The following is a 16,674-nucleotide window of genomic DNA, read 5'->3' as shown; positions in this document are numbered from 1 at the left end:
TTTTCTCAAATCACCAGAGCACCTGCGTTCATGATGCATAATTTAGCCGAAACCTAGTAGAATACTGCACATTAATGCAGATCAGTTCTACAATGTAAAACATTTCTATATTTCAGTATGGAGATACAGCCCTCCACACAGCAGCAAGGTATGGGCATGCTGGTGTCACACGTATTTTGATCAGTGCCAGATGTAGACTCAATGAACAGAACAAGGTATACACCCATTGATGTACTTTTTTTTACCCAATAGAGATAGCAATATTTACATGGAAAATATTTCTTTAGAATTGACATATTGGTAAAATATTCAATGCGATTATTCATAAAAGGGGAAATGTAGAAGTAATGGAAATATATAGAAGTAAAGGAAAAATATAGAAGTAAAAAGATATGGTATGGTTGCCAATGAGACAACTACCAACTAGAGACCAAAGAATGAGGACTTTTACAACTAATGCACAGTACAGCCCTCAATGAGGAGCAAAACACATAAACAGAATTTTAAATGATAAGATGTTCCTTTTTTCACCACAAAGAATACCTGAAAAAGTTGCTGACCTGTACTTTGGTTTTATTTAAAATTTAGGGACTCAGTCATATTTGTGTGGCCTTATAATCCAAATTAAAATTTTCTGCATATTTTATTGTAGAATGGTGACACTGCACTACATATCTCTTCTGCTTTGAAGAGGAAGAAGATTGCTAAACTGTTGGTGGAAGCTGGCATTGATGTTTATATTGTCAACAAACAAGAGGAAACCGCCATTGATGTTGCCAAACGAAAAGATCACCCTGAGGTCATCATAACAATCACATCTCTGTTAAAGGTATACATGTATATGGAAAATTACATTGTAAGGGTTCTCATTAGTTCATTTTTGTTTTAATTACTGTGGATTCATTATTATTCGTTGGATACCAATTTTCATGGGTTTCGTGGGTACAGGTGTACAACGAATTCAAATGTTCAACGAATAACATATTTTCAAAAGGCTTTGTATACAGAGATTGGCAAAATCACGAAATCAAATATCCACGAATATGCAAGTTTTCAGCAATCCACGAAAATTGATACCCACAAAAATAAATGAATCCATCGTAGATGAAATTTATATCATAGGTTTATATCAGCAATTTCTTTGAAAGTTTTGAAAATAAGCTCAGATCAAAAATTTTAATGAGTAATGCCCCTTGGAAATATTAATTATAATTGAAGTCAAATTCCATTTGCTTCGAAGCCTTCATTTCTCTAAGATAGTAATAAAAAGTCTTATAGAACAAACAAAAAATGCTTGTTTTAGTTATTTCCTTTATACAATGTACCTTGGATTGATTAAATATGTGTAATGCGGGGGACGCTGTAAGTCTATTCTTTCATTGTAGCACGTGTTGTTTGGTTGCTATCCCATTAATGTTTACATAACACTTCTTTTCAGCAGAACCTTTTATGAAGTCTTATAGGTGATTTATTATGTCTTATATTTTTCAGACCAAAGCTCAGATTCATCCATCTCCCAAAATGGTAAATTTCAGTGAAATACCTGTGGATATAGATGGGCCTGTCGTAGTCCCTGATGAAGACCTACCAGTACAGAAGCCAGAAAAGACAGAAAAAGGCAGCAAATTCTTCTCGTTCCTGAAGAAGAAAAAAAAGGTAAACAAATGTATATAAAGCTTCAGGGTATTAGGAGAATATATATGCATATGAACAGACAGAAGTATGTTGATATGCAAACGAGTAGACATAAATTTGTTGATATGCAAACGAGTAGACATAAATTTGTTGATATGCAAACGAGTAGACATAAATTTGTTGATATGCAAACGAGTAGACATAAATTTGTTGATATGCAAATGAGTAGACATAAATTTGTTGATATGCAAACGAGTAGACATAAATTTGTTGATATGCAAACGAGTAGATATAAATTGTTGATATGCAAACGAGTAGACATAAATTTGTTGATATGCAAATGAGTAGAAATAAATTTGTTGATATGCAAATGAGTAGACAAAAGTATGTTTATATACAAATGATTGGACAGTGTTATGATAATTAAACCAAATTAAACAATGCAGAAGAAAATTCAAATTGGGAAACTTTGTTACAGAGAAGAAAGTCAAGATAAATACATAAGGTTTCTTATTTTTGAAGACTAAATGGTCATTTCATTTTGCAATATTTGAGGTGGATGTTTATCACAAAACACTGCTGATTCATTATTATTGGGAGACACCAAATTTTCGTGGATTTAATGGGTCCAGGTGAAACTACAAGAAATTAGATAGGACATAATTCGATTCACTGTAAATTCAGAAATTATTGTAATGTTATGGCAGTTATACTAATTTTGATAATGTATCTTTTAAACATGTCACAATAAAATATTTAATTAGTTTGATTATTTTTCAGGAGAAAGATAAACCTGCTCCGTCAGGAAGCCAAGTCCACCCTACTGATGGTAAAGATCCTGTACATGGCTTCTTCAGTCAGTATATACCTAAGACGGGACAACAGTACTTCAGAGATTTAGCTGGTAATATTAAGCAGGTTAGTTTCTCTCATTATGATAGGATTATTTAATCATGTAAATTCAGAAATTGTGCAATATTTTATTATTGTGAAAAACTACAACTATTTTGCCAAAATAAATAATAATTATAATTTTTTACCGCATTACTAGTATGTACCATTGCATTTCCGAAAATCACAATAATAAGTTGCATATTTGTGTCAGTTGTCAAACAATGGCATTTATTGATTTAGGGTAGATAAACAGCCAAGAATTAACAAATTGAAAAAAGTTGAAAGATTTTTTTTTATGATTAAACTAGAGGCTCTAAAGAGCCTGTGTCGCTCACCTTGGTCTATGTGAATATTAAACAATGGACACAGATGGATTCATGACAAAATTGTGTTTTGGTGATGGTGATGTGTTTGTAGATCTTACTTTACTTAACATTCTTGCTGCTTACAATTATCTCTATCTATAACAGTACTTTCTGTGGAAAATGTTATTGAAAATCTTCAAATTTTAAGAAAATTGTTAAAAATTGACTATGAAGGGCAATAACTCCTTAGGGGGTCAATTGACTATTTTGGTCATACTGACTTATTTTTAGTTCTTACTTTGCTGTACATTATTGCTGTTTACAGTTTATCTCTATCTATAATAATATTCAAGATAATAACAAAAAAACAGCAAAATTTCCTCAAAATTACCAATTCAGGGGCAGCAACCTAACAACCGATTATCTGATTCATCTGAAAATTCCAGGGCAGATAGATCGTGACCTGATCAACAATTTTACTTCCTGTCAGATTTGCTCTTAATGCTTTGGTTTTTGAGTTATAAGCCAAAAACTGCATTTTACCCCCATGTTCTATTTTTAGCCATAGCGGCCATCTTGGTTTGTTGGCCGAGTTACTGGACACATTTTTTTAACTACATACCCCAATGATTATGGCTAAGTTTGGTTAAATTTGGCCCTGTAGTTTCAGAGGAGAAGATTTTTCTAAAAGATAACTAAGATTTACGAAAAAGGGTTAAAAATTGACTATAAAGGGCAATAACTCCTAAAGTGGTCAACTGACCATTTTGGTCATGTTGACTTATTTGTAGATCTTACTTTGCTGAACATTATTGCTGTTTACAGTTTATCTCTATCTATAATAATATTCAAGATAATAACCAAAAACAGCAAAATTTCCTTAAAATTACCATTTCAGGGGCAGCAACCCAACAACGGAATGTCCGATTCATCTAAAAATTTCAGGGCAGACAGATCTTGACCTGATGAACAATTTTATCTCTGTCAGATTTGCTCTAAATGCATTGGTTTTTGAGTTATAAGCCAAAAACTGCATTTTACCCCTATGTTCTATTTTAAGCCATGGCGGCCATCTTGGTTGGTTGGCCGGGTCACCGGACACATTTTTTAAACTAGATACCCCAATGATGATTGTGGCCAAGTTTTAGTTAAATTTGACCCAGTAGTTTCAGAGGAGAAGATTTTTGTAAAAGTTAACGCCGGACGCAGGACGACGACGCCGGACGCAAAGTGATGAGAAAAGCTCACTTGGCCCTTTGGGCCAGGTGAGCTAAAAAAGTCATTACATGAATCAAGGTTGAATGACAGTAGCATGCTATCACTCATGTCTCCTTGGTTAGCAAAAAGTCAATTGAGGCAACCCTTGTGAATCTAAGGGCTAGGAACTTTGTCAGAACACTTGAAAGTAATCTAATTTGTATATGTATATGGTTTCTGTTAATTGACAGTTTATTAGATCACAATATAAATACCTGACAAGGTCACAAGACTAATTGACAAAATCAAAGGAACATTACCTTTTTTGCTGTTCTTTGTCTCAAGGTCACTATAGGGACTTAAGGGCCAAGGACAAATATACAAATCACAACTTAGTTTTAGAGAGTACTGAGCATGGTTCCTTTACTAGACATTTTTTATAGGCTTGTCAAAACCACAAAATTCAAATATCCACATTATATTCAAAGTTTTTTTTTAATCCACAAATACTAATGAATCAACAGAAATATTAATAAAAATGTACATTATAGATTCAAACAAGCAAACTAGTCTTACCCCATAAAATAACTGGCAAATAAAGAACCAGCACAAACATTTAGACAACCATTGTTCACATCAAGATATTTGTATTTTGTAACAATCAAGATGACCTGCATGAAGTATGCTAAAAATTTGGATGGAAAAAATAAGAGCTAGCCAAAATAGACGCAAAAAAAGTCAAAAATGTATATTGATTCTTTACTCAAAATCTCTACACACGCACACTTGACAAAATTGGAGACAACTTCAAAGATTTTTTCATTTCTGTCTTATTAGCTGATTATTGAAATGTATTTGCTTTGTTTTTGACAGGGACCAATAGGATACACTCCAATTTGTCAGTGTATGCCTGCTCTTCACCAGTTGGAGAAGCGAGTCGGTCAGGATAAGGAACATATCTATGAACATATAGATGCCTCTCATCAGATCCTCAAAAATCGTATGGATCAGTTAGATAAGAAAACTACACAACAAATTACAACATTTGACATGTGGTCCAGGGATAGATTTGATGAAGAAGAAAGAAATTGTTACAACAGGATTGACCAGCGTTTAGCCGATCAACAGCATTACATGGCACATAAGAAACGTGGTGGTATGGACGTGGATGATTGGTTAGAGGCTAAATTGTCAAATTACGGTCATTGTTTAGACCATCATCATGACGATACTGCTTTACCAAGCAATAATATTTTCACAGACATTCATCAGACTGAAAATGGCCGATTATTTCGCTCTCGATCAGACGAGACACTTTCGCAGTCTGATAATCACAGTGGGAAGTTTCGTAAAAGACAATTTTATGAATCACGTCAGCAAGCAATGCAGGAAATCAGGGCATGGCAACTTCCTGCTTATAGTAAAGACAGGGGTGCCAGGAATTACAATCCTGTTGTTGGACGTAGAGACAATTATGGTGTTCAGAACCCACAAACTCTCAATAGAAATGCAAATCAGCAAAGTGGAAGACATTTTGTTTCGCCTGTTTCTAGTCATCAAAATGCACGATCATCTTCACGACCTGACTTCATATCACCAAGTACCGCTTCTACTAGTCGTAGTCCGTACTTGTCACATGATCAAGTTTATGGTAGTCAATATAGTGGTTACGATCAAGGTGCTATTCCAAAGAAACTTTCAACCTCACAAACTTGGCATGATGTGCATGAACATCAAACATCAGTGCGTCCAGAATTAACCCCACGAACTCATAATACTGTGTTAAATCATAGAACTTCTGTGCAAAGAGACACTAGCCCAATAACTCACAACACTGTGTTAGATCATAGAACTGCGGGGCATAGAGATGCTAGCCCACTAACTCATAGCACTCCAATGGTTCATAAAACTACAACACAGAGGGATGCTAGCCCTCTCAATCACAGTACTCCTAAATCACGAGAATCTAGTCCCTTTCATTATCAGTATCTCCCTCATCATAGAATGGTGAAAAGTCAAACTGAACCTGAAAATCTATCACCAAGACGAAATGAAAGTAGAACTATTCAAAGTGAAAGTAGGAAAGCTCAAAGTGGGAGTAGAATTAACCAAAGTGGGTTAAGAAGTATTCAAAATGATAGTAGACAAGTTCAGAATAATCGAGCTATTTATAGTGACAACCGGCAGGTTTATCAACAACCTAGGAATACACAACACGAAAATACACACTCACAAAGGGAACAATTTGATCGACAAAATCAAAACACACATTCGCAAAGGGAACTATTTGATCGACAAAATGAAGTGAGAAGATCAAACATGGAGTCAAGAACTCTACACAGTGAAAGTAGAAACAGTGAAACAAGGCGGAGTTTTCCCGAAAGGGGGTCCTCAAACATAAGCATAGGTACTAATGTGACCTCCAATTCCTCCAGCACTGGACAGGGCCCCCTCACAGAGTCTGGTGCTGGAAAAATAGTGGTTAAACCAACTTTCACAACATTTGGATATCCAGAGAGGGAAACATTATACAATACTCAAGACAATACAAATAAGGGATATTCAAATGATTCGTCAGATTTAGGTAGGTCAGGTATGTCAGTTCAACAGTCTGATTCAACTTACGGTTACCATAGTGAAGTTATAAATAAACCTCTAACCTCTGGAATACCAGCACGGCATGATGGGAAAGAAATTCCTATGGAGAGAATGTCTCACATGGATAGAAGAAGTGAATATAATCAAAACACTGGAAATAATGTCAAAAATAGTGCTATCAATTCTGTAAATAATGTTAATAGGGATGATATGTATTTATCACAAGGTCATAGCAATATGCAAATGAGCCGACAGAGGTCAAGGTCAACTGATGGAATATTATTAGATGATACTGACCTATCGTCAGCACATCAAATGAAATTGAAATTGAAGGATCCGTCTTCCATGCAGAGATCTGGAACTCCCAGTTCTCCCAGAAACAGTCAAAATCATAGTGTGCCATTAGAGTCAATGAAAAGGCCAACATCACAATATGGAAGTTCAAGGTCATATTTAAATGATAGAACTGATATGAAACCATATTCTAATGAGCAAAACAATAAAAATTTACAAAGTGGTCAATATTATAGTTCTTCACAGGGAAACATGAACAGAAATCCTGTAAACTATTCTGTGTTAGGTTCAAAAGGGCAGATTTACAATTCTACAAGAGATGTAGATGTAAACAGGCAAAATAGTGGACAGACTTGTTATAATAGAGACAGGCCTACTTTGGCCGGTGATAGTACAAATAGGGAAAATCCTTATGGATCTGTTCAAAACTTTACTCGAAGGATGAACGATGGGAAGACTTCTGTGCCTGCTCCATCAGGACAAACATATAATACATACAATCCTAACTTCCAAAGTCATGACAATGTCATGTATTCAGATCAAACAAATGTGTCAAAACTAGGCAGCAAATCTGAATCTCATCTGAATCAGGAACAACATATTCAGGGTCCGGAGGTTATACCTAGAACTGATAGGAATTTACAATCTACGCCAATTCAAGACAAAAGTCGGGAGGACAATAGTAGCAATCCTGATTCTGGATATAGCAGTAAAATCTATGGACGTAATTTGAATTCTGGGAATGCTCCCAGTACAAGTTGTACACCCTCATCGTCATTCAGTACCGAACCGACGGACCATAACATTACACTTTCTAGCAATAATTCACCCCATCCTCAAGTCAATCATAGTGATTATGCACAAATAAACTCTGTTCAACACCAATATCAGAAAGATTTGAGCAGTCATGTACAGCATTGGTACCAACGAAAGTTAAAAGACGCAGCGAAAAACTTAAATGATGGTGAATATGGTTACCGTAGTGACTACCATTCACCGACTAATGGCATTCAAAATTCAAATGACTTCAGCCAGTATGAGTATGCTCAGCAGTCACGGCAACCAGTTTACCATGGAAACCAAACATATTCATCCTATCATCAGGTGCCAAACTTTATTAGGGGTAGTGATGTTTAAGCTTTTTTGTTAAGACAAATACATTTTTTTGTAGTTGTATATTATTTATAGCTAGTGGATAAGTGAGGGCACAATTTTGAATGGTGATACATTGCAGTTAAAAATACCATAGAAATTTTACTTGCTAAACTTAAAAAAAAAAAAGTTTTTCTTTTTTAGAATTAAAATAAATAAAACATTTTCCCACAACAAAAACATATTACATGTATGACATGTATCTACAAGAACAATGCAATAGTATGCGAAATTTGATATTTTAAAAGTTACAAAACAATGAAATGACATCTTGTTGTAGTTGTGTTAGCTAATTAAGTCTTTACTAAAACAGATATATATAAACAAGTAAGAACTTTGATGGAAATAACCGAAAATGCACTTGTCACGTTTAAAAAAGTCTTGAAAATGTTCTGAAATGCATTTTTATTTGATCTGAAAAATTAAGAGATAACTGTATTGTATTTGAAGCTTTAAGGACGTCCATCGGTAGTTTTACTGTCGCAAATTTAGTTTACCTGGCGACGCGGAGCGGAGACAGGTAAACGGGTATTTGCGACAGTAAAACTACTGATGGACGTCCGCACAAGCTTTAAATACAATACAGTTATCTCTATTCTAATACAAAACAAGTTCATAATTAAATTTCAATCATTATTTCAGTGTAAAATCTTCATTAAAGAAAATTCCGCGAAAAGATGTTATCTTCTTTGGTCCCTACAATAGGTATGCCTCCGGCATCAAACATAAACACCGGGCGTTTTCTGGCTTCTGTGCCAGTTCAGAATGTAATAAAGCTTGATAAAAAGAAGTTTTTTATGTGCAACATGGAAATTTTTTTGCTTATTATTGTAAAAATTACATGTCAATACATTCAGCAATTCAAAATGTCGGCTTCCTTAAAGTTACAGACAAGGAGATGGAGAATTTTACGCTAAATGTCATCCAATCAGAATCATTGATACAAAATAATTGCATTGGAATTCCTGTTGTACGCATACTTTATTTTTGTGGGATTTCAGAATAGAGACTTATCAGGGCTATAGAATTAATTATGAAAATTTTCAGGATCAGTAAAAAAGCTTTTTTTCTGGAATTTGTCATTCAGCATTTATTTTATCTAGGAATAAAGGAAGACACCACCTCATTGTAGTCTTTAAGGTGGTACCTAACACTACAGGGAGATAACTCTGTATAATCAGCTAAACGTTTTAAATACGTTGTGTTGTTTAGATAATATTAAGCTTCTCGATGATCAAAATAAGTGTTTGTCAAACTGCTAAATAACCAGTGTACTTTTTCTGATAAAATGGTTGGTTAAAATTTTTTGAAATTTTTATATTTTTGTCAAAGGGTCAAAGTAAATACTTTGTCAAAATTTTATGAAAATTAAACGAGCCAAATTAATTTTAGTTAAGGTGTTGGGTACCATCTTAAGAACCTTTAAGTCTAGAGAGAAAAGAGTGAATATATACAATTTAATTTACATGTAGAGTATCTGTTTTTATTTTAATGGGAAATTATTGGTAAAAATATCCATATTGCAACACATTGACACTAATTAATAACTAAGAAAAATCATATGTAAAAACTATGCAATTTTCATTATGTTATTCAGGGAGCATATGAAGTATTTGTAGTATAATTATACAATTTATAAGTTAAATATTACAAATCATAATCATTTGTATGGCAGTAGTATAAAATGTACTGATATCAAGAAAAAAGAAAGAAACACACTTAACGTTATAATGAAATGGGGTAGGAAAAGAGGGTACGCTGATTTTCTAAAAAAGCTTTTTATTAAACGTGAGTTATGCAATCTCCATAGAATCTGCTCTCATCATTTTCAGTAGATAACTACAACTTTCTGGGCTAGTTCAAGCTAGGCTAGGATACAGGCTTCATGGTCTCTTTAGATCTCATTGCAGTACACCATATGTAAACATACTTTTACTGTTCAAATTTAATGTTTGTAAATATACATTCCAAAGACAAAGTTGTTACTATGATCTCTTCCTTTGTAAGAATTCCACAATTTTATATATACATTATATTTTTTAATTTCATATTTATTTTGTAAATACAAAACTATATATATATATATTTAATTGTATTTTATGATTTTATTTGTAGATAAGTCTTAATTGAATTTGTACATAAATGGACTTTATTCGTATTTCAGAATTTCTTTACTTTCGTATGGTTAATTGTTTATATATAATAAATAAGACATCATGCTGTTGTCATGGTATAAACTGTATTTTTGTAAGAAAATTTAATCTTTTTTTAATCTAAATGGATGCACAAGCAGTAACTGAGAATATAGATATTTTGATGTTGATGGTTCATTATCTTTTTATCTTTGTTTAGTATTCATGAATTCTCTTGCATTGGTTAGCCATCAATTTTAAGTCTTCAACAAAATACAAATTTTCTGTAGGCTTTTATGCAGAATTGGCCAAAACTATCAAATAACATACAAACAAATCAAGAACATTTTTTCCCAATTCACAGAGATTGGAAACTCAGTCTGATTAAAATCTGATGTTGCGATACACTCTTAACTTTAGAGTGGAAAGTATCCATGATGAAAACTAACAGCTGATTTTCATGAGATTGGCATCGTTGCTTAATCCCAGTAAGCCATGTAGATAACTTTTGTGAAATCCAACATTTTTTCACTTTTGAAAAAGTTTGTTATTTTTTTTGTATTGACGTTCATGTCCATCATTGTGAGGCTAGTTAAATGAAAGTATTACTGTAAATTCGGAAATGAATGTATTATTGTAAATCACTGATTATTGGTCAAAATGTAACATCTTAAATAACACCACTGCAAAATTGTGTGAAGGAAAATAATAGCTACTGAAATTACAAGTGCTAGGATCTCTTTTGTTTACCCCAATTATATAGCAAATTTTGCATTATTAAAAACATAGCAATAATTATTAAAAACATAGCAACAATTTCTTAACTAACAGAAGTGGGGAAAAACTGTTTTCATTTCCTGTAAAATTGAAATACGTAATTTTGTAAAAAAAAAAGGGGGGGGGGATTTTTGTCAAACTTTTTTACAGAGTTACAGATAATATTCATTTTCCTTTGTGATATTTTACACAATGGGCATGTTCTATGTATATCTGGTAGATTAAATGCTCTTCAACCCTTAGCTCTGGTTTAGTATTTTCATTTACTATGTCATCATTTGTATAATATGCAATAATTCAGAGCATAATTATAAATGTCAAACTTTGTATATTAATGATTAGCATACCATCCATTTATTCATATATATACATACATAAAACAAAATTGTTATTTTTATTATTATTATAAAATTTAAAATAATGAAATTAAAAGTATATAAATTTAGTTTTGTTGAATTTCTTTTTATATGACCAATGCTATGATGTTGTCGTCGGCATCATCGTCAGCTTCCTATTCTGCATCGTTGGTCGTTGTCTGAAGACACATTTGGTTTAACTGTAGTTGAAGTGAATGGATCTCTATGAAATTTTATAAGAAGGTTTAATACCACAAAAGGAAGGTTGGGATTGATTTTGGGGTTTGTGGTAGCAACAGTTTAGGTATGAGAGGCCAAAAACAATCATTTTTGTAGTTGGACAATTGCTTGTGTGTAATTGTTTGGATCTCTCTGAAATTGTACCCCAAGGTTTCATATCACAAAGGAAAGGTTGGGGTTGAGTATGGGGTTAAACTTTGTGCTCCAAACATGCAGGAATTAGGGGCAAAAAAGGGACCAAAAACAAGTTTTTTCTAAGTTTCCAGACACTAACTTGTGTTTATTATTAAGTGTATGAATTTTTTCTTTCCCAATTTTTTTAGGGGCTTCATATTTTTTTCTTTAAAATTTTCATTTTTAGCTCACCTGGCCCAAAGGGCCAAGTGAGCTTTTCTCATCACTTGGCGTCCGTCGTCTGTCGTCCGGCGTCGTCCGGCGTCGTCCGGCGTCGTTAACTTTTACAAAAATCTTCTCCTCTGAAACTACTGGGCCAAATTACACCAAACTTGGCCAAAATCATCATTGGGGTATCTAGTTTAAAAAATGTGTTCGGTGACCCGGCCAACCATCCAAGATGGCCGCCATGGCTAAAAATAGATCATAGGGGTAAAATGCAGTTTTTGGCTTATAACTCAAAAACCAAAGCATTTAGAGCAAATCTGACATGGGGTTAACTTGTGTAACAGGTCAAGATCTATCTGCCCTGAAATTTTCAGATAAATCGGATAACCTGTTGTTGGGTTGCTGCCCCTGAATTAGTAATTTTAAGGAAATTTTGCTGTTTTTGGTTATTATCTTGAATATTATTATAGATAGAGATAAACTGTAAACAGCAATAATGTTCAGCAAAGTAATATTTACAAATAAGTCAACATGACCGAAATGGTCAGTTGACCCCTTTAGGAGTTATTGCCCTTTATAGTCAATTTTTAACCATTTTTCGTAAATCTTAGTAATCTTTTACAAAAATCTTCTCCTCTGAAACTACTTGGCCAAATCAATCCAAACTTGGCCACAACCATCTTTGGGGTATGTAGTTTGAAAAATGTGTCCAGTGACCCAGCCATCCAATCAAGATGGCCGCCATGGCTAAAAATAGAACCTTGGGTAAAATGCAGTTTTTGGCTTATAACTCAAAAACCAAAGCATTTAGAGTAAATCTGACATGAGGTATATTTGTTTATCAGGTCAAGATCTACCTGCCCTGAAATTTTCAGATGAATTGGACAACCCGGTTTTGGGTTGCTGCCCCAGAATAAGTAATTTTAATGAAATTTTGCTGTTTTTGGTTATTATCTTGAATATTATTATAGATAGAGATAAACTGTAAACAGCAATAATGTTCAGCAAAAAAAGATTTACAAATAAGTCAACATGACCGAAATGGTCAGTTGACCCCTTTAGGAGTTATTGCCCTTAATAGTCAATTTTTAACCATTTTTCGTAAATCTTAGTAATCTTTTACATCTTCTCCTCTGAAACTACTTGGCCAAATTACACCAAACTTGGCCAAAATTATCATTGGGGTATCTTGTTTAAAAAATGTGTCCGGTGACCCGGCCAACCATCCAAGATGGCCGCCATGGCTAAAAATAGAACATAGGGGTAAAATGCAGTTTTGGGCTTATAACTCAAAAACCAAAGCATTTAGAGCAAATCTGACAAGGGGTAAAATTGTGTAACAGGTCAAGATCTATCTGCCTTGAAATTTTCAGATAAATCGGATAACCTGTTGTTAGGTTGCTGCCCCTGAATTAGTAATTTTAAGGAAATTTTGCTGTTTTTGGTTATTATCTTGAATATTGTTATAGATAGAGATAACTTGTAAACAGCAATAATGTTCAGCTAAATAAGATCTAGAAATAAGTCAACATGACCAAAATCGTCAGTTGACCCCTTAAGGAGTTGTTGCCCATTTTATTCAATTTTTAACAATTTTCACTAATTTGGTAAATTTTTGTAAATTTTTACAAAATATTTTTCACTGTATCTAAAGGTCCAAGTTTATTATAGATAGAGAAAATTCTAAGTACCAAGAATGTTCAGTAAAGTAAGATCTACAAACACATCACTATCAGCAAAACACAATTTTGTCATGAATCCATCTGTGTCCTTTGTTTAATATGCACATAGACCAAGGTGAGCGACACAGGCTCTTTAGAGCCTCTAGTTTTTTTAAGTGTCGAGAAGAAATCTTCAATTGCACAGTATTGCACAATGGATTTTTAAGATCTTTGACCACATTTATTTTGTGTCAGAAACCTTTATCATATAGTGTTTTTACTGCTTATAATATCTGACAAATAGATCAAATCAGGAAAAACACATTTCCCTAATGAACTATGAAAATGAGGTCATTGTCGTCTGAAGTCTGCCAGACATGAACACCTTACAATCATTGCATACATCATATAGTGTTTCTACTGCTTATAATATCTGACAAATAGATCAAATCAGGAAAAACTCATTTCTCTAATGAACTATGAAAATGAGGTCATTGTCATTTAAAGCCTGCCAGACATGAACACCTTACAATCATTGCATACATCATATAGTGTTTCTACTGCTGATAATATCTGACAAATAGATCAAATCAGGAAAAACTCATTTCTCTAATGAACTATGAAAATGAGGTCATTGTCATTTAAAGCCTGCCAGACATGAACACCTTACAATCATTGCATACATCATATAGTGTTTCTACTGCTGATAATATCTGACAAATAGATCAAATCAGGAAAAACACATTTCTCTAATGAACTATGAAAATGAGGTCATTGTCATTTAAAGCCTGCCAGACATGAACACCTTACAATCATTGCATACATCATATAGTGTTTCTACTGCTGATAATATCTGACAAATAGATCAAATCAGGAAAAACACATTTCTCTAATGAACTATGAAAATGAGATCATTGTCGTCTGAAGTCTGCCAGACATGAACACCTTACAATCATTGCATACATCATATAGTGTTTCTACTGCTGATAATATCTGACAAATAGATCAAATCAGGAAAAACAACATTTCTCTAATGAACTATGAAAATGAGGTCAAGGTAAAACCTGCCAGTCAAACATGTACTTTATAATTATCTGTACACCAAATATAGTTGACCTAGTATTTACAGTGTCTGACATACAGACTTATAAATCTTAATCACTGAACCATGAAATAAATTTGAGGTCAATTGAAATTTAACAGACACCTAGACCTTGTAAGGAACACATATACAAAATATGGTTATCCTATTAATCAAATAACTGAGTATTTCTAAAGAAAAAAACTTTAAAAAAAATTCCAAGCAGTCGCTGATCCATGAGAATGAGGTCAAAGACAATAGACATATGCTAAATCTCCTGCAATAGGAAGCTTTATACAAAAATGAACACATTCACCTGATAGTAATCAATGTCTTGTATACCGTGAGACCTCTGTCACAGGTAACCAATATGATAATGCCTAATGGTATCATTGTAAACATCTATATGACCATTATTATAATGTGAAGTTATCCTTATGACCAATTTCACTCACAAATAGATATAGGAAGATGTGGTGTGAGTGCCAATGAGACAACTCTCCATCCAAATAACAATTTAAAAAAAAGTAAACCATTATAGGTCAATGTACGGCCTTCAACACGGAGCCTTGGCTCACACCGAACAACAAGCTATAAAGGGCCCCAAAATTACTAGTGTAAAACCATTCAAACGGGAAAACCAACGGTCTAATGTTCTTTTCTATTTTGATAACATTTTCCAATTATGTATAGCAAATGTGTACTTGTATATTGCACATTTGTATTAAAAAAAATATTAAAAAAAAGTCATTGAAGTCCAAGTTTCATATCATGGCTTGTTAACGGTAATTAGCCTGCTGATATAAAATCATGCTGTGCTGTCTGTCAAATATGGTTCATTTGAACTTTACCTCAACTTCACGAGTTGAAAGATTTTCACTTAGTTTTGAAGATGGCATTTTGGTGCTGTTAACTTGCACTACTGTTCCAGGATAGAGGAAGAGTTGAGCACTAACAAAAATTTTTTACCCAACCTCATTCTATAATGTGTGTGTGTCTGTTATTCAGTGGTTGCAGTCTTTATTTCATTTATTTTGTGTCATAAACTTAGGCTGTTCTTTTGTTTTAACTGATTCTCATTTTGTAATGTCAGGACCTTTTATAGCCAACTGTATGGTATATGTTTTGCTCATTGCTGAAGGCCATACATGTACCTGTATGTGCTTTAATCAGCTTCATTTGGAATCTTATGGAAAGTTGTCTAATTGGCAATCTAATCCCTTTTATCATAACGATTTATTAGTTGAAATCATAACTTATTGATATCTGATCTGTAGAATAATTGCTAATTTGATATACAGGTGGTGCTTTCATACAACATTGAACTGACTAATTTTTTAGAATAATTAAAAATTTCATGTAAGTTCTATAGGCAAAGCCTAGTCAAGTAAAATTTTCGATTAATACTGTGGATTCATTTTTTTTTCGTGGGTACAAATTTTCATTGATTGAGGAAAACTTGTGGTTTTCCAAAAGTCTGCATTGAATCATACAACAAATTTACAGTTCGTTAAACATTGAAATTTGTGGTTTCCATGTAACCACGAAATCAACGAAAATTGGTATCCAAAAAATAATAATGAATCCCCATAAACTATTAAACACATCCTTTCTTTTCCATTTAAACAGAAAGAAGCCTCATCACTTATTTGTTATATCTTTGTATTTTATTAAATTTAATGAAATGAGGAGTTTTCTATGTCGGTAAAAATGGATAAATGTTACTTGTTTTTCAAATGTTCAACTGTAATTAAGAAATGTCTTCCAAATAAGTTGCTAAACTCAATAATTTCCATAGTGATAGTTTGTACTGTAAAAATTAGTAAAATTTATGGTGCATGGGATAGTGATTGTTCGCCCTGTAACAGAGAGTAAAAAAATTGGTGTATGGGAGATAACTCTTTATATCCATTTTATATGAAAAACAATGGAAGAATAAAACTAGTGCATAGAAATGCACAAAAGTAAAAATTTAAGAATATTCCTACTTTCTTGAGGAGTTTTGGGAAT

General features: G+C 33.2%; 1 protein-coding gene across 2 annotated transcripts in view; it reads left to right on the top strand.

The window, feature by feature from the left end:
* LOC139491956 (uncharacterized) overlaps window positions 1–8,236 on the top strand; it is a 58,825-nt gene extending 50,589 nt beyond the window's left edge. For both annotated transcript variants that reach the window (XM_071279923.1, XM_071279922.1), the window contains exons 7-11: window positions 117–215; window positions 653–829; window positions 1,492–1,656; window positions 2,416–2,553; window positions 4,905–8,236. In XM_071279923.1, coding sequence (XP_071136024.1) covers window positions 117–215; window positions 653–829; window positions 1,492–1,656; window positions 2,416–2,553; window positions 4,905–8,060 — 3,735 coding nt within the window. In that variant the 3' untranslated portion in view covers window positions 8,061–8,236. The remainder of the gene's footprint in view (window positions 1–116; window positions 216–652; window positions 830–1,491; window positions 1,657–2,415; window positions 2,554–4,904) is intronic.
* The last annotated feature ends 8,438 nt before the right edge of the window (window positions 8,237–16,674 follow it).

The sequence above is a fragment of the Mytilus edulis genome, chromosome 10 (genome assembly GCF_963676685.1).
Source record: "Mytilus edulis chromosome 10, xbMytEdul2.2, whole genome shotgun sequence".
Lineage (NCBI taxonomy): Eukaryota > Metazoa > Mollusca > Bivalvia > Mytilida > Mytilidae > Mytilus > Mytilus edulis.
The sequence above is the reverse complement of the archived record's forward strand: the minus strand, read 5'-3'. Positions and strand labels throughout refer to the sequence as shown.